The sequence below is a fragment of the Vipera berus genome (assembly GCF_964194415.1).
Source record: "Vipera berus genome assembly, chromosome: 17".
NCBI lineage: Eukaryota > Metazoa > Chordata > Lepidosauria > Squamata > Viperidae > Vipera > Vipera berus.
The window spans coordinates 4,022,005-4,044,600 of NC_138220.1; the positions used below are offsets into that span (position 1 = coordinate 4,022,005).

The 22,596-nt window shown below is 48.8% G+C and overlaps 1 protein-coding gene and 1 long non-coding RNA gene across 2 annotated transcripts; one reads left to right on the forward strand and one right to left on the reverse strand.

Annotated features, from left to right (window-relative positions):
• The first annotated feature begins 122 nt into the window (after positions 1-122).
• TMEM201 (transmembrane protein 201) lies at positions 123-18,571 on the forward strand. Its single transcript, XM_081341083.1, has 11 exons — positions 123-672; positions 3,981-4,101; positions 4,756-4,950; positions 5,560-5,736; positions 6,216-6,610; positions 7,335-7,538; positions 13,148-13,365; positions 14,549-14,620; positions 14,982-15,260; positions 15,592-15,738; positions 16,658-18,571. Exons 1-11 carry the CDS (start codon positions 554-556, stop codon positions 16,753-16,755), a joined length of 2,025 nt encoding a protein of 674 aa, XP_081197209.1. The 5' UTR covers positions 123-553; the 3' UTR covers positions 16,756-18,571.
• On the reverse strand, positions 581-5,897 carry LOC308675633. The gene is made up of 3 exons (XR_014028169.1): positions 5,731-5,897; positions 1,552-1,640; positions 581-821 (listed from the first exon to the last, which is right to left on the reverse strand). It is a non-coding gene; the product is annotated as an uncharacterized lncRNA (long non-coding RNA).
• Positions 18,572-22,596: the final 4,025 nt, after the last annotated feature.

Below are 22,596 nucleotides of genomic sequence, written 5' to 3' on the forward strand. Positions count from 1 at the left end.
GCGTGCACGGAGGGGGGGTGGGGAGCACGTAGATCCATCCATGCCGGGGGGCGGAGGAAGAGGATCCGGGCTTGGTGGAAGAGGCGGAGCCGCGGAAGGTCAAACCAAGGGAAGGAGGAGAAGAGAGGAGGGGAAAAAAAGGCGCTGATCCCAACCAGCCGTTGCCGCCGCCGCCGCCGGATTTCCCTTTCGAACGTTCGCCGCCAGGCGGCCGCGCGATTGGCTGCCGCGCGTTCTAAGCCCCCGGGGGGGGCCGCGGCTCAACGTTCCAAGCGGGCGCCGAACGTTCTAAAAAGGCAACATCGGCGTTCCAAGAGTCGCGCGGGTTTTTTTTATTTAATTTAATTTATTTTTCAACCCCGCGCGAGGAGGAGGAGGAGGAGGCGACCCTTTTCTTTCTTTCTTTCTTTCTTTCTCCCTTCTCTTCTTTTTTCCTCTCCTTCTTTCTCCTCCGGCGATCCCCTTTCTCTTTCCTCGTTTCTTTTTTTCCCCCCTTTTTAATCACCCCCCCCCCAGCTTCCCCTCGTTCCTCTCCAGCCCACCCGCTCCCCCGATGGAAGACGTGGGCGCTTTGGTGGCGGCTTACTCCCGCGGCCTGGCCGGGGGGCTCGGCGTGACCGTGTGCGCCGCCGCCGCCGCCGGCGGAGTCTTGCTTTATAAAATCGCGCGAAGGTAAGAAGGCCGGCTTCTCCCGATCGGGGTGATTTGGGGAAAGGAAAAGAAAAAAAAAGGGGTGCCGTGGGTGGGTGGGGGTTTGGACCCGCGACGAGACCCGGAGGCGGATTGGCGTTCTTACGACCTCGAGGGAGGGACTCGGCGCGCTGTAATAATAATAATAATAATAATAATAATAATAATAATAATAATAATAATAATAATAATAATAATAATAATAATAATAATAATAAGTTGGAAGGGACCTTGGAGGTCATCTAGTCCAACCCCCTGCTAAGGCAGGAAACCCTCTACCATTTCAGACAAATGGTTGTCCAGTCTCTTCTTAAAAACTTCCAGTGTTGGAGCATTCACCGCTTCTGGAGGCAGGTGGTTCCACTGTCTTAACCTCCCTCCCCGGTTTGACTTAATCTGCCCCCCCACCACACACACACACACACACACACCGGCATTCCTCCACTTCGCACGCTATCAAAGGCAAAGAAAGTTGGGGAGGGGGGAGGTCTTGCGGAAGGGGACAGAGCCTGGGATGTACTGGGAGGTATTGCCCCCCCACATACACACACACACACGCGTAACTCCAAAAGCGGTGTGTGTGTGTGTGTGTGTGTGGAGGGGGGACAGGGGGTGTCTTTAAGGGGAGAAAAATCGTCCCGGGAGCTTTGCAGCCTGCCAGCCCACGTGCGTTGAGCCTGGGAGTGCAGCCCTTCCGGGTTCAACTTTGCACAATGAGTGTGTGTGCTTGCTTGCGAGCGCGCATAGTGGATTCAAAGTATAGCTTGGGAGAGGAATCGGACACACAAACACACCCACACCCACCCACAGAGACACCTCAGAAAGATCCCTTTGGGATAAGTTAGCCAATGGGAGGCCTACCTTCAAAGGTGGGTTGCAGAATCTCGAAGCTTGGTCGTCCAATCTGATTTATTCCCCCCAAATTGCCACCTCTTCCTGGAGCCGGCTTCCTGTGGGGTGGGGGAAGAAGTCAATGTGAGATTTTTTTTGACACACAAAGCCAAATAAATGCTAGACAACTTTTGCTACAGATTTTGCCCAGGTTTGGTTTCGTTTAGCTGAGCTAAATAGGTCACATTAGGCGTTTGGGATGGGTGACCACCAGGAAATCCAAGGGCAGCAGACTAGAAAGAGGTGGGCGAAAAGGCGATCCTAACCTGAAGGATGTTGCTGGATTTAATTTAGGTATTTATTGTTAGAAATACACTCTTTTACCTTTACAGTACCACTATTCACCTATTTTTATCCTGGCCACAATCCTAAGACGTAGGCTGGTGGAAGGGGTGTATGTTTTGTGTAGCCCGTTTTCTGCAATCCCAGTGAATATACAGTGTGCTGGATTCACATATCACACTAAGCAAGGCACACATACGTATAGTTCAGAGGGGTGAAGCAGGTTTTCCTCCCCCCCTATAGAAGCATTTTTTATTTCTGTCCATTAGTCTGAACTTGAGCAATTAAATCTCTGGATGTAGAGATTTCTCTCCTACCCCGACCCTTTTTTTTTTTTTGCACGCCATTCTGCAAGCAGAACAAATAATACAAAATCAAAAGGTTTGTTTTGTTTTCTTGAATTAAAAACAAAGGCCTGGTCCTGCTGTGTATAGAAACTTTTATTTTTATTTTTTTTTAAAAAAAATCCTTTGGCATGAATGTTGGAAAGAAGCACATGTGCAAAATAGAAGGGCATCTCGCACGCCCAGCCAAGGTGTCTTCTGAAGCTCTTTAAAGTTCTTATTTTAATGTTTGCACGTTCTTTGTTCTGATGGGGTTGGAAAGTTGTAGCTAACAGGCACCAGCAAATTGACAGCTGTCCTGTGACAATTAGGGGAACCCCAATAAATATAAAACAATCCTAAACTGGCCATGTTTAACCGTTGGAGAAATATGCCTTGTCAATTTCGCTACTGATTTAGCTGTTGTTAAAAAAGTAAATTAAAATCGTTCAGAGTATCCTTTGGCAGAGAAAGAAAAGGTATGTCTTTTTTATTTTTATTTTAAAAAAAAATTATTTTAAAGTCCGATCAACAACATCCTCCTGAAAAATAGGGCGGACTTTGTAAATTTAATGGAGAGTTGATGAAAAGTTTAGAATGCTTTTAAAGCAAGTGGGTTTTTTTTTAAAAAAGCAACCCACGAGTTCCTCTCGGTGCTGATGTGCCTTCCTCTGCAAGTCCCTTGATTCTCAAACACTTGTCCCCAAGCAGCATGGGCTTTGTAGTCCCCTGCTTTCAGAAAGTGGCTAAGCCAGAGAACAGAGGCTTTATGAACACTATGAAAGCTCTCTGGGGATCCCCAAGGGGGCAGGGGGGGGCTCTTTGCCCCACAACAAGAGCCAACAGCTGCACCCCTGGGGCAGGGCCATGTTGGGAACAGATGTTGTGAAATCTGTCCTCCAGGACATTTGCTGCTGCCTGTCAGGCAGAAGTCCAACAGGTGCTGACACCCAATTCTTCTTTCTAGGCAGATTGGCTTCCCCATAGCTGGATGCTGTTCCTGCAACTGCCAAGGAGGGAATGGGGGCTGCCAACCCCCTCCCCTTTATTTAGTTAGCCCTAGCAGCTGGTCACATGTGTTGCACAAGTGTTCACACTGGATATATTTTTTTTCCAAACAAAGGGATATCTTTGCGTTGTTTTTTTTTTCTTCCTCCCCAGACATCACTCCTTTTTCGTCTTGGTCCTCTCTCATCTCCCTCAATCTGATCCAGAAAAAAAGGGGGGTGGGTGGGAAATGGCTTCCTTTATTTTTATTTTTATTTTTAATTTGCTTTTGGGCAGAAAGGAGGAAGGAAGGAAAACTTCCTAGCAAAGAGGCAGCAAAATAATTGGGCCTGGGTGCTGCCTCTTGGACCAGCCTAGTGAGACGGTTGCTAGGTAACCCCCCCCAAGATGCTACCCCTTCTGAAGCAGGCAGGAAGTGGCAAGGTTGCTAGGCAACCAGCAAATGGCTCCTCTCCAGCCAACTGGCCTTCCAGGATGCCATTTTTGGAAGCATAGGGCCCAAAGCAAGGTTGGCTATGGGTCCCGTAGGTTAAAAGGCAGGCCAGTTGGTTGGAGCCCTCCCACCCAGACAGAAGGCCTGCTCCGTGTGTGTTTGTGTGTGTGTGTGTGCGTGCGTGCACGCGGGCAAAAACTGATTTAAAATACGGATGCCAGGGTGCAAATCTGCGGAAACAACTAAGCAGCATCAAACTTTTAGAGCTGGGGGGGCCGATTGTCCTCCATCTCCCTCTTTTTTGGGGGGGAATGGATCTTGATTTCTCCTTCCTGCTTCCCCCCCACCTACAGGACGAAGCCCACCCACACGACGGTCAACTGCTGGTTTTGTAACCAGGACACCGTGGTGCCATACGGGAACCGCAACTGTTGGGATTGCCCGAACTGTGAGCAGTACAACGGATTTGAGGAGGTGGGCTAGCCGACAGTCTGGCTGGGAGGTCCCTATTTGGGTTCTGGATTGGGATTGGGCTACTGGGTGTCTGCCTCCATCGACATTTCTCTTTTAAGATGTTTTAATTAATCTCAGTTAGCTTAATTGGCTTCCTATGTGAGCTAATCTCGCCTCTGCTGTGAACAAGATCGGACCTTGATTGCCACAGGAGACGGAAAGGAGATAAATTAATTAATATGAGAGATTTCCCTACCCCCCCCCCCCCCGGTCCGTAAAATTGATACCATGAAAGCAAACGTGGACTTTATATTGACCCCGATTAATTGAAAAAGGTGAATGAACTGTGTGTGGGGGGGGAACGCTTCCTCACCCCAATCAGACCAACCAATATTTAGGTTATGTTTAACTATCCTGCGTTTTCGCCCCAAAGTTCCGTTTTTAATGTGTGCCGTTGTGCCCACGGGGGGAGAAAAAATGTCAATAAAGGTTATTATCGTTATTATCATCAAAGGCTCCCGAACCTAATGACAGCACGACAACAAACACTTTGCAGCCGAGATTATCGGTGCAGAAACAGCTAAAACGAACTTTCTTCGTAAAAGGTGCAGAGGTTTTGAAGGCGATTAAAACTGATTTTTGTTGTTGTTGTTGTTCCTCCTAAACTCCTCTTAGAACGGAGATTACAACAAGCCAATCCCAGCTCAATACATGGAGAATCTAAACCACGTCGTGTCCGGGGCGGGAGACGTTTACGACCCCACGAAGCCTCAGCAATGGGTCAGCAGCCAAGTTCTCCTTTGTAAGAAGTGCAACAATCACCAGACCATGAAGATCAAGCAACTGGCGTCCTTCAGCCCCAGAGAAGAGGTAGGGGGGGGGCAGGGGAGAGCAAGCCACAGCCCCTTCCCCGGCTGGCTTTGACAAGTCACTTTGCTCCTAGCCTCAGTCTTGCTCATCTGTAAATTGGGACAGCGTGGCTTTGCGCACATTTGTCTACAGCTACTTAAATAAGGGGAGGACTTCCCTGTTGCCCCCCACCACACACACACACTGTTGCATTTTTCACCCACCTGCAGTAAAGACCATGGTAGGGCGATACGGCTTACTAGCGCATGGGTGCGCATTTCCCCACCCCCTTGAGCTAGTGCCCGCGGGCCTGTTTGCGCATGTGCGCAGGCGCGAACGGGAATGCTAGCCTGGGCGGTTTGCACGGCCTATTTATGCCTACACAAACGGGCCACCAGCTGCCCCGTGGGTGTGTGTGTGTGCGCGCATGGGCACGCAGTACCAGCGTATGCTGCATGCACGGACGGCGGCATGGGTGGCCCCATACGCGTGTGCGTGCGCACGCCCATTTTGGAACTGCTCTCCTTCCTTCCGATCCTCGAGTCCAGAAAGATAGGAGACCTCTATCCTAAACAGACCCTATCAGATTTTTTTAAAAAAATTCTAATTTCTCTCTTTTTTGCGGGGCAGGGCAAATACGACGAAGAAATTGAGGTCTACAAACATCATTTGGAGCAGACCTATAAGCTTTGCCGGCCCTGCCAAGCTGCCGTCGAATATTATATCAAGCACCAGAACCGCCAGCTTCGGGCCCTTCTCCTCCGGCACCATTTTAACAATCGGAAAAGTGACAAGACTTACATGCAGGTAGGATGGGCGATTCCCCAATCTGGGCTCCTTCGCTCGGGGGGGCGGGGAAGAGGCAGGGGAGACATCCCGAGCCGGTTTGTCCGACGAAAGGCTGCGTTTGTGGAGCTTAGTTTGTGAAAGCCAACAAGCTTGAGTGGCAAGCGAAGTGTCAGGCCCATTTAGAAAGTCCCCCTCCCAGGTTGCCCTTGCACTCTTGGGCTTTAAACCCGGGGAGGTTTAATTGTTTAATTGAATTGTTTTGCCTTTTCTTACTGGAGGGCCGTGGATTTCAGCTCCGGTCAGGCAGCTCGGGACTGAAGAGGCTGAAATCTTAGCAGTTCTGCTGGTGTGATTGTATATATGACCTCAGAGGTCTTCTAGTCCAACCCCCTGCTCAGGGCAGGAGACTTTATAGCATCCTGGTCAAATGGTTGTTTATTTTTGAAAACATAACCCCAGATCTGCGGTATCTGAAGTTTCTTTTTTTCCCCCCGCAGAGCTTTTACGCCTCGGCTGCTGCGGGGAACACCACCCCACTACGCGTGATCCTTCTGCGGTTTCTGGCGTTCCTCAGTTGCGCGATTCTCGTGGTGATGGCCCTACATGGGTCAGGAGACCCATTTTTCTCAGCACCTGCTACATCGCCGGTTCCACCAAGCCCGGGTCTGTCGAGGAACAAGAGCGGGCCGCCGACACCGCCACTGGTGACCCTGCCACATAACGGCACCTTCCTGGAATCGATGGGCTGGCAGGAGGCTATCCAGTCACTCTCAGCGCGGGCAGTGGAGATCCTGGAAGCCGCCTGGATCTACGGGAAGAACCACCAAATGGCCATGGTTGTCTTGGGGCTCTTCACTTGCATCCTGGCTATGTTGCTGGCAGGACGGATCAGGTAGGATGAAGCGGCCTGCGTGAAGGGCTTTGGGAGGCAGAGGAAGCCAAGAGAACAAATTGTGATGAGGTCCCCAACCTTTTGGGCACCAGGGACCGGTTACGTGGAGAGAGGTTGTTCCGCGGACGGGAGGAGGCGTGGCTCTGTGTGCTGCCTGCATCCAGTGGATGGGGCTTTGCTTGTTTGTGGTTGCTAGTATGCTGCTTGGGGACCCCTGCCCTAGATGTTGAAGGGATGCTTAAATACCCTACGTTTTTAGCCCCAAAGGTTCCCAAGCAGAATTGCAGTACGATAATGAAACACTTACAGTCTCGATAATTGGCGCAGAGAAGCGAAAATTAACGGAGGTAAAATCGACAAAGCGTCCTGCCGATTTGCGATCAGCCGGGCAGTCCTTGCTTGCAAATTTGTAACCTGGAGACAACAGCGTGCAAGGAAAAAAGGGACGAGGAGGGCAAAAGAAAAGAAGGAAACAAACTTGGTTCATAACAGCTCTGGAGGCTTTGAAAGAGGGTTCGCTGAAGCTAAAAAGTGATTTGGTAGATAGACTCTTCCTTTTTCTGTTCCTCTTTGGAGGCCTCGGTCCTAAGTGCGAGGACTTCAAAGAGCCGTTAAGCAAGTGGCCGTAAATTGAGGACCAACTCCCCCTGTCCTCCACCCTCCCGTGCAAGGGTGCCTTCCTTCGGATTCTCCTGAAAACCGACCGCTCTTTTCTGCCTTCCAGGCTCCGACGCATCGACGCCTTTGCTGCCCTCCTCTGGCTGCTGCTGATGGGCTTCCACTTGGTAGAGACGTACCTGCAGCTGGACATCCCCAGCTGGGTGGAGACCGCCAAGTTCGGCACCACTTCCCTGTGCTGCTTGGTGGGATTCGCAGCCGCCGTGGCCACGCGGAAGCCCGGAGGCCAGCGGAGACCTCGGCCACGAAGGTCAGAGCCCCGGCAGTGACTTTGGCGGGTGGGGTGGGGGGTTCCAAGTGCCTGAAACGTCCACGCCTTCGCATTTCTCCCCGCTGCTTCGCCTTCGCTCTTCCCATCACAGCTTTTTCCTCCTCCTCCTCCTCCTCCTCCTCCCTCCTCTTCCTCACGTCCTCTTGAGCAATCTCTCTCCGTTGGCTCTGCTTCCCTTCCGTGGGGTGGGCGGGGGGGGGGAGACGGACGGTTGTGAGGATCCAATGTTTTGATTCCATTTTCGCTCTTGAGGACGGGGTGGGGAGTGATTTTGGCCAGCGTGGCTGCGGTCTGTTCCCTGCAAGCGAAGAAACACGTAGCTGAAATTAGTTGAAGGCAATTAATGGCTTAAAAGGAAGCAATGCATACATAATAAACAAAAGTGAGCAAAGAAACCGGGCAAACTTTTTTAATTTTTTTTTTAAATTGACTTCACGGTTAAAACTGGATTTGAATTTACACTCTTTGCATGTTCTGAGATGGGGTACGTTAACGTTTGCACGGGGATGTTCGCGTTTGGTTTGATTTTGGGCTGCAGTGATTTTTTTCCCCTTAATATTTTTTGGGGTTTCCCCCCCCCCACTTCTTAAACTGACATGTGGCCTCTGGGGACTTTGATAAGAGCTCTACCATGTGCAAGCCACAAATAATTGATCCCTTAACCAACTTCTCTTTTCTTCCTGGCCTCTCTAATCTTCCTTTTCTCTCTCTCTCTCTCTCTCTCTCTCTCTTTTAATATAAAATAAATTCCCAGCCAGGTTGACCGGATGCTGACCTTAGCATCTCTCTTCGAATAAAATTTTGGAATTATTCAAAGTATCCTGGTTGTCTTGGGGTGGGGTGGGGGAAAGACAACTCTGCTGAACCCAATTTTATTTTTTTATGGTTGTTTTTTTTGCATCTGTCTTTTAAAAACCTTTTTTTAAAGTTTTTTTAAAAGAGAGAGAGAGAGAGAGGTATGCTGAAGGATTGGGAAAACCTGAGCATGTCTGGTGGTTTTGCAAAAGAGAAATTCCTCCCCCCCCCACTTTTTTTTAAAACCTGACTTAACTTTTCTCCTTTTAAAAAAGTATGGCGTTCCTTTTTTTTAAAACCTTGGGCATGTTTGCGTTCGTGCATTTTAACACCGTTTCTGCTTTTCCTCTCTTCAAGGCATTTGCAATTTAGCTTGTCTTCTGCCTCTTTTCCAGTTGGAGGACTACAGCTCCCATCAATTGCCCACACAAGTGCGGTGGCTGATAGGAATTGTAATGCAACCTCTCGGGACTGGGGTGCTTCCCTCCCCCTCCCCAAATCTCTTCTTCGTTGTTTTTTTTTTCAAAAGGCAGGCAAGCCAGACCTTGGGAATCACGGCTGTAAGGATTATTTATTCTCTGATATTATAGCCGACTTATATTTAACCAGAGCAGATATCTGTATACTCAAGTTTAATAAGCTTTGATTTCTTAATGTTACAAAATCTGAACGGGTCCCACAAGCAAAAAAATGCAGCTTTAGTTGCTCCGCTTGGGCCTGGGGACATAAAAATGTACTAATAAAGGAGAATATTTGTAGCTCAGGGTTGACATGAGGGGTGTTTGGTGCTCTGTGGAGCTGGCTTGTTTCCTTGCAGATGTTTCATTATCCAAACCAGGTAACAACATCAGTGCTAGCGCAGTCCACTGTCACTCATGATGTTTTCTCGTCTGGGTAATGAAACGTCTGGAAGAAAACGAGCAAGCTCAGAGAGAGAACCACATAAAAATGTGAATTTGGGGCTTTTCTCTATTCCTGAAAAACTGACTTTAAAAAGATGTGTTTATCCACCACCACAGACCCATGTGGTAAATCTTACTTTTCTTTCTTGGGGCTGAGCTGTGGAGACCAGGAAGTAAAAGGATAATAACCGAGTCGGGAGGTTTTATTATATTATCTTTTGCCTCTTAGCCCAACTGTTCCTTTGGGCTGCGGAATAGCTAAAGCCGATCAAATTCTCCTGGGACCATTTTTCTTTTTCATGCCCAGTTTTAAGCTGGATCGTTCCGGTCTTTTGAGGCAAAATAGTTGGGATCCTCGTTTTGTTCTCGGCCAACCTATGAAACTTTTAGGAAACGTTTCAGCCTGGGCATTGCGCTGTGTTCAGATGATAATGACGATGATGATGATGACGACTATTATTTAACTTAAATATTTTATCCTTGTGCCTGATTTGTTGCGTTAACACTAATTATTGAAAATAAAAGGCTCCTTGACCAGACTGCTTTTCCAGTTGACTTTATTTTTGGGGACTCTCATCGTGATGGGGGTTAACCTTTTGCCCTGATCATTGCCGCGTTCTTTCTTCCCTCCTTGGCCACTGAGTTTTTTAGGGGGGGGGAGAGAGTTTCTAAGGGGGGGGTGTGTCCCGAGCTTCCCAATTTCTGTCGGCAAACGGAGCTGAAGGATTGTGGTTGACTACTCAACCGCCGCTGTGCAGACAAATATGGTCTGTAGAAAACCTTAGCCTTTTCCTTTCCTTTCTCTTGCTTTTTCGTGGATTTTTACAGGGGTTTTTGGTGACTCTGCTGAATTCCCACCAGGGCTGTGAGGAATCTGTGCTTTTCCTGCAGCACTTACGACTCCAGTCCCCATCATCCCTGCTCGTTGGAGTCCAGCAGCCCTCAGCGGCTTCCAGGGTAGCTCAACTGGGACTGTGTTTTTTTTTTCTTCCAAAAAGCAAAACTTGGGGTGCGTTGGTAGAAAACGGTGGGGTCCCCACGACAGAACACAGAATATCAGAGTTGGAAGGGGCCTTGGAGGTCATCTAGTCCAAGCCCCTGCTCAAGCAGGAGTCTCTAAACGATTCCTTAAAAGCCTCCAGGGGTGGAGCACCCACAACTTCTGGTGGCAAGCAGTTCCACTGGTTAATTGTCCTCCCTGTTAGGAAGTTCCTCCTTAGGTTGCTTCTCTCCTTGATGAGTTTCCATCCCTTGCTTCTTGTCCTGCCTTCGGGCGCTTTGGAGAATAGCTTGACTCCCTCTTCTTTGGGGCAGCCCCTGAGATACTGGAAGGCTGCTATCATGTCCCCCCTAGTTCTTCTTCTCTCTAGGCTACACACCCCCAATTCTTCGTATGCTCCGGCCTCCGGCCTCCCTCATCATCTTTGTCGCTCTTCTCTGCCCTCTTTCCAGAGTCTCAACTTCTTCTTTTTTTAATGTGGTGGTGACCAAAACGAGATTCCTTACTCCAAGGGCGGCCGTGCTAAGGCCTGGTCCGAATGTTCCCCGCCATCTTGCTTCGGTCGAGAGGTTTGGAGAGTTTGGGCTGAGGGAGCGTGAGCACGGGCAGGCTGGTTTTTGTGGCGTTTTTCGGCCTGCCAGGCCGGAAACTGAAGGATTAGCCTTTTTTCCAGCTCAAGTGACGCCTGCCCGTGCTGCCGGTCCTCATGGGCGTCTTGCCCGGCTTGGGAGGAAGAGGAGAGCAGGGAAAGCCGGGAAGTTGCTTTTGGGTCTGGGAGGGCTTTTTGCAAGAGGTGCCACCTGGCTGGTTCCTCCTTAGGATGGTTCAAAAAAAGGAGGGCGCCACTCTGGCCCTTCCTCTCTATCAGCCTTCCTCTTCCTCCATCCAGCAAACCTCATGGATGCCTTTGCTGCTGCTCCTCCTCCTCCCCCCCCCCCCAGCTGCTTCCCGCCCAGGACCGGCTGTCCCCGCCCCTCCAGGCGGGCTCAGCCAATGGCCAGGAGCCATGCAAATGCCGCCCAGCCTTCATAGCCCTTGGCAGTGCCCGGATGGAAAGAAGAGCCAGCTTTGAATGCAGGAGGCCGGCCTTAAAAAAAAAGGGCTTTTTTGGAGGGGTGTGTGTGTCTTGTTTTATTCCTCTTGCAAGAAGAAAGGCTGGAGCAGGTGGAAGGCCCGGGCCTGTTTGCCTTGGTTTCCCTCACTGCCCTGTTTCCCTTCCTCGTTTGTTTTGTTTTTTTGTCCAGGCGCCTTTTCCAATGCTTTCCATCCGCTGGAGAATCTCACTTTCCCTCTTTAAAAAATTAAAAAAAATCTCCGGTTTTAAAATCGAGGCGGAACAAAAAATAATAATAATACCGTAATAGCAATATATGCGCCTTTTATTTTGCAAAGCCTTTTGTGAGTTTTTCTTTTTCTCTCTCTCTCTCTCTCTCATTCTCTTTCTTCCCCCCCCCTCTTTCTTTCTCTTTCTCTCTCCCCCTCTCGCTTTCTCCTTCTCTCTTTCTCTCCGCTCTCTCTCTCTCCCCTTTTTTCTCCCCCTCTTTCTGTCTTTCTCCCCTTTCTCCCCCTCCTTCTCTTTCTCCTTTCTTTCTCTCCCCCCTCGCTTTCTCCTTTTCTCTCTCCTCTCTTTCCCCCCTCTCTCTGTCTTTCTCCCCCTTCTTTCTTTCTCCCCTCTCGCTTTCTCCTCTTTCTCTCCCCTTTCTATCTCTCTCGTCTCTCTTTCTCCCCTCCTTCTTTCTCCTTTCTTTCTCTCTCTCCTTCCCTCTCTCCCCTCTCTTTCTTTCTTGCTCACTTTCTCCCCCTCCCTTTCTCCTTTCTCTCTTCCCCTCTTTGTTCTCTCCTCTCTCTCTCTCTCTCTCTCTCTCTCCCTTTCTCTCTGTCACTCTCTCTCCCTCTCTTTCTTTTCCAAACCCCATCCTCTGTTCTCATTGCCATTTCAGCCGCACCTTTTTTCTTCTGCCTTTTGTTTTTGCACCGATGCGATAATTTACGGAAGGAAAATCTGCTGCTTTTCATTTCCCGAACAAGGCGCATGGCATTTGGGTAAGAAAGAAAAAGAAAAATGCACACTTCCTGCTTTTCTGGATAAGATGCGTTTATCTATTAGCCGAAAAAGGTCGTTTTTTGTTTTTTCCCCCAAATTCAGATTCTCCCGTGCTACCTCCGATAATTTTGCTGGTATATTTTTCTCACCACCACTTTGAAGTTCATACCTTTTGTGGGAAGGGAACTGATCCGTTTCCTCAAGTGCAGAGGCTGTAAATCAAATAAATCAGCTAATTGCGACTCAGCGCTTGTGAGATTTGTGCAGAACGCAGCTGGTCGCCAAGGCTTTAGATTCGTTTCCTCCATCTGTGCAACTTTTTAAGATGTTGTGGACATCAACGCCCAGAATTCCCCAGTTGCTCAGTTTGAGAAATAACATCTCTAGGACAAAATGCATCCTACTCCCATCTTTTCAGGATTCAGCCCAAGGAGAGAAAGAGTAAGAATAATCTGCAATTGTATTTATCCAATTTATACAGCCCCCGCCTCGGGATATCTCAGGGGGAAAAAAAAGTCTGTTGGGCAGCATACAGCACTGAATTAACACGATAAAGATATAAAAACAGTTATCATTAAAATATAAACAAAAGCCACAAGCTACAAGAGAGAATGACTGTTTGTAGAGATTATAATAAACAAATAGACAAGGAAGGCGATAAAACGTCTTGGAACCAGACCGTCGGCAAAGTCTTTATTTGCTGCTGAAAACAAACTTTATTTTAGTTCATTGGTCTGATCAAAAATTAGGCCATAAAATACAGAAAGGGGTAAAGCTTTTGCACAAGACAGGGGTGAACGGTTGCAAGCCACCATGTGATGTTGTGTCTATTTTGTCTCGTTTGCAGGTTTTCTCCAGGGGACCCGGGGCCCATGTTCCCCAGCGGTGCCGAGTTCAGCTTCGCCTATCCTTCTCCGCCCCTTCCTTTCGTCCCCACTCCTCCCAGTATCCTCCAGTTGAACCAGCGGCTTTTCTGCTCCCCCCGTCGGACGTCGTCCTCTTCTCTTCCTGGACGGTTGAATCGGGCCCTTTCACTCGGCACGATTCCTTCCCTGGCCAGGACTGGTAAACTGTGCCTTTCCTTGCTTTGGCTGCTAGTGTAATTTTGGTGGCTTTTCCAAGTTTCTAGTCCTTTGCGTGTTTGGCCTCGCTGAAGACACCACAGCTGGTTTTCCTTGCAGAAGTATGCTTTTCATCTAATATTGACTGTGCTATTGTAAATAGTAGTTTGTTATTTATAGTTTTCCGTATTTGGATTATTGTTCCATTTTTAAATATTATGTTCCTTTTTCTAATGCAAGATGTTTTACACTAGGGAAAATAAATAATAAACAAATCTGATATTCTACTTTAATATACAGGCTCGTGCATCATCAGAGCGAAAAGGAATTAAGTATCAGATTTTTTTAAAACTGTTCAGTTGCCTAAGTCATTTATGAGGGCTGCATTAAGTATCTTTATTTTAATTATCTCTGCAGTAAGAGTTAGGGATAGATTAACATCCTTCTCCAGGCCTGACAAAGGAGCTTTGAACTTTTTCACATCTACGAAATTGGCAACCAAGCGTGTTGGGAAATTTTATTTTATTTTATTTTCCCTGGCACCACGAACACGCTTCAAAAAATAAAGTCAAAAATCAGCAAAGCGGATTTGGGGGAGGTTTTAATTCCCTTGGTGGGTTTCCCTCGATGCTTGTCTAATCATTTCTGATCGTGTCAAACCAGCCCTCTGTGGCAGAAGGGTGTTGAAGTCAGCTGGGGAGGATGGTCTTCCTGTTTAATGGAGCCTTTTAAAGTCGGTTGTACAGATTCAGACGGGGAAAAGTGCTTGGAGCGGAGAACTAAAGTAGAGCTTCTTTGTTCAAAGGCAGTCTACCTTAGTGCTGGGTAACTTTGGGAAGGCGGAGTGTCACTGCTGGCGTACTTTGTTTCATCTGGGTCCGATCCAGTCAAAGATCTGCCCTTCAGCAAATATCCGGCTTCTGATCCGAGGGTCTCCAGCTTCGGATCTGATTCCGAGCATCGACGGATCAGATTTTGCCATCTTTATCGTTCCCCTCTCTAACTGTGGGTCCTTGTGTATTTTTGCCACCTTGGCGCAGGCAATAACTTCGCTGCAGTTAGCGTATGCGTACGTGGTTCCCTTTCTAATCGGGTATCCACCCGTCCTAGTCAAAGCGCTTGATGAATAATTAACTTAATTTTTTTTAATATGAATGTTAATATTAACTTTTGCTTCCTTTGTGGAGATTCGGGCTACCTGTTCAGCGGAAGCCGCCCGCCTTCACAGGCCTCCTGCCCCAAGGACTGGGCAGCATCAGGTGAGCAGAACGTGGGGGGTCCATCCCCCCCTCTTCCACGCACCCCCGTTTGGACGAGCTTCCTTTTTGCCCTTGCCACATCTGCAGTCCAGATGTTAGCCTGGGTAGCCTGTAGAAGCAGGCCTCGTAGGTCTGCCCTCCATGCTTACATCAGCCAAGATGGGGCCACTTGCACCCCCCCATTGGTTGTGGGGTGATGGCTGAGAACACAGATGGATTGGGGGGGCTCTGCCCTGCTCTCTGCCCCCCAAAAGCTCCTGAGCCCACATATTTCTCAAAATAATGAATAATGCGTGGAATCGGGATGGAGCTGATTCTAACCCCATTTTTCTTGGCTTCCTTCCGACCTCCCCCACCCCAGAATATTTCTCGATCCTCTCCGGAAGCTGCGTGCCGTCCCCGGCACCCTCGCCGGCACCATCAGTGGCCGGCTCAGTGGCATCCAGCTCTAGTTCCTTGCGGTTCCGCCGGCCTCTGATCAGCCCAGCCCGGCTGAATCTGAAAGGGCAGCAACTCCGACTCTTCGTGGGACAAAGCAAATTCCATCACGGGGAAGATTTGGCCCCCTCAGAAAACAGCCCGTTCGCTCCGGATCGGTCGGCCTTTCCAAAAACGCACTTCGGGGAGCCAAGTTCACCAGGTACGTCCTGTTTTGGAAACATTTCAAATTCCGGACAGTCTCCCAGGGCAGTCCCAGGGTTCCGGCATTGCGGTAGTCTAGCCTTCCGGATGCGTCGAGGCTACATTCCCAGAATCCCTCACTGGGCGCAATTGTGGACCATACTGGCCAGCCCTCAGGGTCGTTGCTTCTCAAACCCATCTGAACTCAAAAATTGATCTAGGGTGATTTAGAGAGCGTTGGATGGATAACTTGGTTTGTCCACAGTTGGGTGAGAATTTAAGGAAGTAGAGTTGAGCATAAGGATTTTTTTAAAAAGGAAAAAAAAACTCTTGGCCCTTGAAAATTTCAGCTTTTGGCTGTCCCACCGATGCGACCGCCGTGATGGAAGCCAGCAGCGTCTCCACCGAGGATTCAGGGAAAAAGGCGGACGATTCGTCACACTCCTCAAACTGTGTTGTCGACACCACAACGAAGGACGAACCATTGGGCTGGAAGGGTGAGTTCACCGTTTCTTAACCTCCCCCCGGGCCACCTGTGTGAAGTGTATCATAACGGCAGTTGTCAAACGGGTAACAAGTCGTCGTTAGGCAAACCCGGCTTCCCCGTTGACTTTGCTTGTCAGAAGGCCACGTGACCTTGGGATGCCGTCATAAATGCGAGTCAGTTTCCGAGAGTCTGAATTTTGATCCCGTGGCTGCAACGGCGTGAAAAATGGCCATACGCTGCTTTTTTTCCAGTGCCGTCACACTGTTGTAAGTCGAGGGCTCCATGTAAATAGAAGTCAAATAATAAAGTAAAATAAAAACAAGCAAGTAAAGATCCGTAAGTGGGGAAAAACACCATCCGAGGACTGAAAAACAGATACGGATCCCCTTTCTCCGGCCGATGGTTATAAAGTCCTCTCCCGTTTTCTGTACAACTTCCTTTTTCTTTTTTTAAAATTAATTAATAAAAAAAGTCTCTGAACTGGGGCCTTTGGAGGCTCAAACTACTCAAGATCCGGGCCCTGCTTTTAGAAGGCCGCGCTTGTCTCTTTTAAGGGTCTCCTGCTTGAGCAGGCGGTTGGATTAGAACACAGCTCTCCAACCTTTCTCAGTTGGCGGACCGGAGGGAAAAGGAGGGGGGAAGCGTTTTACGTGCGCGCACGCCCAAATGGGGCCACGAGCATGCGCGTGACGGAAACGGGGCGGCGCTAGCACCCACGGGATACTCATCCTGTGTCCGTGCCCGGCGGCAGCATCCCGTTTTTGCACCCTGCGGCACGGCGCCATCCTGTTTTCACGCCCCGTGGCAGCATCCCGTTGGGGTTTTTTTGGGACTCCACAGCGTGGCGCTAGCCCGGTGGCCATTGCTTTTGAAAATCAGAAGGGTGGCCTAATTACTTTCCTTCTCTGGGACTCTTCCTTCCTTCCTAGGTTGCTTTGGGAATCTGCTTCTTCGAGGTCTCCTGGCCCTCAGCCTGACAGCCAACGCCATCTTCACCTCAGCCTACCTCTACCAAACGTTGCGATGAGCATCTGACCACCACCACCCCCCCCCAAAAAAATACTGGGGAGACTTCACCCCCTTTTCCTCGTCCTGGAGATCCCGAGGTTGCAGAAGAGACTCGGACATACACAAGGACCTTCGCCGCCGCGTGGCCATCTCCTGCAAGGCAGCGGGATCCGGTCTGTTTCTCCGCCGTCGCTTGCCCTGAATAATGCCTTGCCTGCTTCTCCACCAATCCGAGGTAGTCCTGGTGGATCGGGAAGCGCTCTTGACTTTTTTTTGCCCTGGTTTTCCTTGATTTGTACAGCATATGTGGGATGAGCCCAGAAATGGACTTTTGGAAGGCGAAGGCCGGGCATCGCGTTCTGCCCTTCAGCCACCTTGCTTCAGTCACAAACCTTGAATGGTGGTTAAATTCTGGCTTACGGAGAAAACTTAAGAACTTGGGGGTAGGGTGGGGAGTCCTTCTCCCCGTCCTCTTTAGTCTTCCAGGCCCCAGCCCTTTTTTTTTTCTAATCTCTTGTGTGTGGCTGAGGGGGGAGGAAAACAGTCCTTTGTGTTGCTGGATAGTTTGCTGACTTCCAGCATCCGGTCAGTTTCACTGCTTTTCAAGTCAAATGCGTCTGTCTGGGACGTTTAGAGTAAGTCTCTGTTACTGTATGTGTGTTTGTTCTTAATTTATTAATTTTCAGGGCCAGGAAGACAAGACGGGGGTTTCTGAGAAGCTTCACGCAGGCCAAAATGGGTTGGTGGGCTGCATTGGGGACATCTTTTATCAGCCTCGGAGGAGACCTGGGCAAAATAAAGTGGTTTGTTTTGTTTCCCCCCCCCCCATGCTTAAGTGGCCCAAATCTGTACTAGGTTTGCAGACAACATCCTGGTTTTTTTCCAAACCAGAAACCTGCTCTTTCGATTGGGCTTTTGACTCTTTGCATTTGGATGTTTGTATTTCAGCAGCAGGAGACACCCTTGCATGTAGAAAACTAGCAGATCAGGGAGAAAGGTGGACCCAGATGGCTTTTTTCTTCTTCTTTTTTAAACCACCTATCACTCTTGTTTAATTTGCTTCATAAAGCAAATTTCTTTCAAGTGGTCTTCTCCCCACGTGGGTGTTGTAGAAAGCAGCTTTTCTTTTTAAAAAAAAAAATCAGCAAAAAATGCATGGGGGGGGGACATGACAGATCAAAACTAGAGGCCTGTAGTTTTTGGTGCTAGGAGACACTTATTAAAATCACACTTGGTGCGCAGTGATCCTTTTATCACAGTGTTAAGTACCGGGTGTCTTAATGGTGATCCCTTTTCAAACTTTTTTTTCCTCTTAAAACTTCAGGATGATGGGGGGAAAAACAACAAGAAAACCCGTTTTTTTAAAATGTGTATTTCACGTTGGTTTGGGTTTGCCCATGTCTCGTCTCCGTTTTTTTCCCCTTTTCTCGTGGGGAATAGGGTCTAATTTCTGGCAACTGACAAGGATTTTTTTGGAAGACGCGCAGATCAATACCACGCTACTCCACGAGGACTAGCTTCTTGCCGAATGTACAAGGGTGATCAAATACACTGTGTCCTGAGAGGCTTGAATTTTTTTTTTTTTACAACGGGTGGGAATGCCACTGAACGCCATTTTAAGAAAACGGGATCTTCATTTCATTTTTATACTTAAGGAGGCTGGAGAGAATCTGCCTCTCCGTGGTTTGTTTAAGAATTCATGCCCGAGGAGAGGGTGTGTTTTTTTTCCCCCACCCCTGTTTCGTTTCCTCTCTCTCGAGATGTTTTATGTTCTGCGTTTGAAAGATTATTTTTCTTTATAAAACGGTAAGAATAAAGGTGATGTTGGATCTTGAGTTTCCTGTCTGGGTTTTGCATCATATATACAGGGAAGGAGTTGTAGAAGAAGCAAAAGAGTTTCACGTTAAGATCCATTGGCTAAATTGAGTTGACTTTTTGCAACCTGGTGCCCCCCCCCCAATAAGCCCTACCATTCTGGCAGATGGAATGATGCATTTTTTCCCCCAGGGGACGCAGCAAGAGGGTAAAGGATCAACTGCCCAAATTATATTATCCCAGTGCAAATGTGACCCAAAATTGACATAGAATATCTTAGTCTGTCCTGTAAGAATTCATAGGGCCCTAGTTTCTTGTATAGAAATGGAGAAAATTTCTAACCGTTCAAAGTTGCTTCTGCTCTGATGTGCATAATCACGCTTTTTTTTTTTTAAAAAAAAGGGAATATTAAAAAAAATGGAAGAATTGAAAAAAAGAATTTGAAAAGAAGATGAGTTGGGAAAGTGTGTCCTCTCGTGGAGACAGTGTGCCATTGCACCCCACAAAAGAAAGCCAAGAATTTGTTCGCGTTCAGGTTCAATTTAATTTAAAATTACGTTTCCCAAACAACGAGGTCTGTTACCAGCAACAACTGGCCTTCCGTGGCAATATTAACTATTTTTCCTTGTGCATCTCTCTTGGCCTGACATTAAATTCAGTCTTAAAAGCTTCTCTTTGGGGGAATGAAATGACCAAAGGTATCTATCTACAAGGGGGGGGCAGGCTTTCCAACCACGTCCTTTTGAAGATGCAATTTTAAATTTGTAGTTTTTAATCCTTGCACTTCCAAGTTATTTTGGATTGTTGGCTGTTTTTACCACCACTTTTTGCCCCCCCTCCCCCTCTTAAACTTGCTAAGCTTAAGAAATTCAGGATGCCCTTGTAACCTAAGGATAATATAATATGGATTGATATATATTTTTTTTATTCATTCCCACCATAAAATCTTCTGCTCCAATTGATTGCCCATCCGGTCCGGGAACTAAGATTCCCATAATCTCTCATGAAAGTTTAATGAAGATTAGGATTGCCTGTAAGAGATATCAGATGGCTAAGCAAGTTGCAAACTATCTTGGTCAAAAATCCATCTGGTTAAGAGTGTCAACGTCCAATAAACCCCAATAATTTGGGAACCGCGAAAAGGGACTCTGGGCCAAGGCTGGCAGTGCGCAGGTTGGTGTTAGGGCGCTGGTGTAAATCCTCTTTATCCTGAATTATTGCAAATACTGTAGGAGCCGAAGAGGCTTCGCAATGTAACGCGCAAAAGAAATTATTCTAAGCTCCCCCCGCCCCGGCTCCTTTGGAAAAACGCGCCAGGCAGAGCTTGCAAAGTTGCAGACCCCGCATTTCTCCTCTCCAAAACTGGCCGTTTTGGAGATGAGTTGCAAACAGGAGTAGGTCAAGAGAGCATGGGCAGAGTTGCAAGCTCCGCCCGCTCCTTCACCTCCCTCGGGTCCTTTATTTGATTCATATCAATAGAATATCAATATAATAACGCATCAAAATATATAAAAAAGGCGCACGCAACTCTTAAAAACGACAACGAAACCCTTGCAATAACCATCCGAAGAAAAGCCAATCCGCGTGGAGAGAGGGGACGAGAATGCCCACCTCCCCCCTCTCAAATGTGGGGCTACAATTGTTACATCTCTCCGGAGAGTTACATCTCCCGGTGACCCGTCTGTGAACCGCAGGGGCGCAGAAGCGCACCGAGCCGCCGAGGAGCTGGGCGCAGCTTGCTAACCCGCGATCGCCCCCCTTCCACACCCCCACGAAGCCCAGCCAAGCGCCCCCAAACTGGAGCCCTTACAATCCTCCGGGGGCTCCCCGCGCCCTTGCCCGGCCGGGACCCCCGACACCCCCAAAGCGAAGAGAGAGGCGGAGGCGCAACGTCTCCAAACGCGCCCTTTGGAGAGCCTCTCCAAACGCTGCGCCCCGCACTTGGCGAGCTCGGCCGAGGGGAGCTCCGGGGAGGCGGCCACGGAGGGGGAGGCGGCGGCGGCTTCTTCTTCCTCGAGGGCCCCGAAGCCCCCTTACTCCTACGCGGCCCTGATCGCCATGGCCATCGAGGCCAGCCCGGAGCGGCGCCTGCCTTTGTGCGCCATCTACCACTACATCGCCGGCCGCTTTCCCTACTACCGGCTGAGCCAGCGCAGCTGGCAGAACAGCGTGCGCCACAACCTGAGCCTGCACGAGTGCTTCGTCAAGGTGCCCCGCCTGGGCGGCCAGGGCAAAGGCAGCGACTGGACGCTGGGTCCGGCTTTCCCAGGCATGTTCGAGCCGGGCAAGTACCGGCGGCGGCGGAGACGCGTCCGGAGGAGACCCCAGCCGCCTAGCCCCGCTCCTCCGCCAGCCCCGGAGCCGCCCGTCCTGCCTTCCTGCGGCCCGGCTGGATGCCTCTGGGCACCCGCGGCGATGGGGCAGCCCCTCTCGGCCCCCATTCCGCCGGGAATCGTCCCCTTGGGCGGCTACGAGCCCCGTCCCTTCCTTTGGCTGCCCGGCGGGGTGGCTCCCCCGCAACCGCTCCTCCTGCAGCCTTCCTCGGCTCCGGGCCCTTCCGTCCCGGCTCTCACCGACCGGCCTTTCTTCCCTTATTGGAGCTGGCAGGATTCGAACTACACCTTGCTGGAGCTGAAATGAGGACTCCCTGCAGAGGAAGAAGAGAGAGAGAGAGAGAGGAAGACGAGGCGAGTCCACTTAGAAGCTGGAGGTTTGCAGTCTCAAGGTTCTAGTCCTGTGTGAGCACACTTCCGATTTTCCAGTTCTCTTTTCAAGGCTGCCCACCTGCCTTCTCTTTCTGACTCCTTTAAGGACAAGGGGGGGGGTGTGTTTTCAACCCCGAAGGGCTTCTCTCCTTGAGATCCAGGCGTCCCAACTTGTGGACTTCAGCTCCAATCCAGGTGTGCTGGACTGAACTGATGGCAGTTAGGTGGCGCTGGGTTCAAATTCCCCTCCTGCTGAAGTTCCTCTGCTGGTTTTAGAAAGAGAGACCGCAAGCTGCACTCCTCCGGTTGGCTTCTTCACAGCCTTGTGCAGCCCTGATTGTGTAGTACTGGGTGGGGGGGGCAGGATGCAGATGGAGACACCCCAATAGGCCAATGCAGCCAATTGTTTGCAAGACACACACAGAGAGAGACACACACACGCACACACAAACAAGTCACTGGGTTTGTAATGAGGAATTCCACCACTGCTAAAAAAGTTCTGGCCATCTGTAGAGGTTAAAACCGGCAAAATTTTTATAACTCCTGTGAGATTGTTTTTGTGTGCGTGTGTGTGCGCATGTTGCTTTTAAGTTGGGAAAGTCCTTATTTATTTATTTATTTTAATTTAGAAGCTTTTGAATTATTTTGTAGGAAGAAGTCAATGACCCTCGCCCGATGCGGGAAAAAAAAAGAATTTCTGGTCCGATTTTGCAAGTTATCGTCTGCAAATGCCGGTTTTTTGTTGTTGTTTTTTTTAAAAAAAATCCATTTGAAAAATGTCTAGGGCTGAACTGAGCGAAACAAAATCCAGAGAAATTGGCGAGGTGTCTGAAAGAGCCAAACTAAAGAAAATTAGCCAGCTTCCGTTATTATTATTATTTTTTTTCATTTAAAATTATTTCAAAGCCTTGTACAGAAATAAGAGCAATATTTGTAGTTTCTCTTCCCCCCCTCCCAGTGTGTAGGAGCCAGGAGGGCTTAAAACCTTTAACACCCCCTCGATTTGTTCTATAAAACATATTCACTAACTGTACTTAGAAAAAGGAAGTGTAAAACAGGGTTCGTTGTAGTCCATCAAAGTTTACAAATCTTAGTTCCAAAGGGTTTTGCCAGAAGAAGCTTCTGTTGTGGATTGACATAACAGGCAAAATGTTTAGGGCTGCAATATTTTGACTTTCTTCCAGGTTTGTGATGCGTTAATGGCAGAGTTTTTGTTCTTTTTTTGCTGTTTGTGGGATAAACATAGTTCAACAGTTCGCAGCTTTCTGTTCTATAGAAGTGTTTGACAATTGCAATACCAGAAGTAAAAAACAAAGACAAATTTTTGACAGATCTGGGAA

Bases quoted from the DNA above. Each gene is read 5' to 3' on its own strand.
- TMEM201 (XM_081341083.1), top strand. From the start codon at position 554: ATGGAAGACGTGGGCGCTTTGGTGGCGGCTTACTCCCGCGGCCTGGCC. The intron at 4,102-4,755 runs GTGGGCTAGCCG...AACTCCTCTTAG, and splicing joins AGTACAACGGATTTGAGGAG to AACGGAGATTACAACAAGCC. The intron at 5,737-6,215 runs GTAGGATGGGCG...TTCCCCCCGCAG, and splicing joins GTGACAAGACTTACATGCAG to AGCTTTTACGCCTCGGCTGC.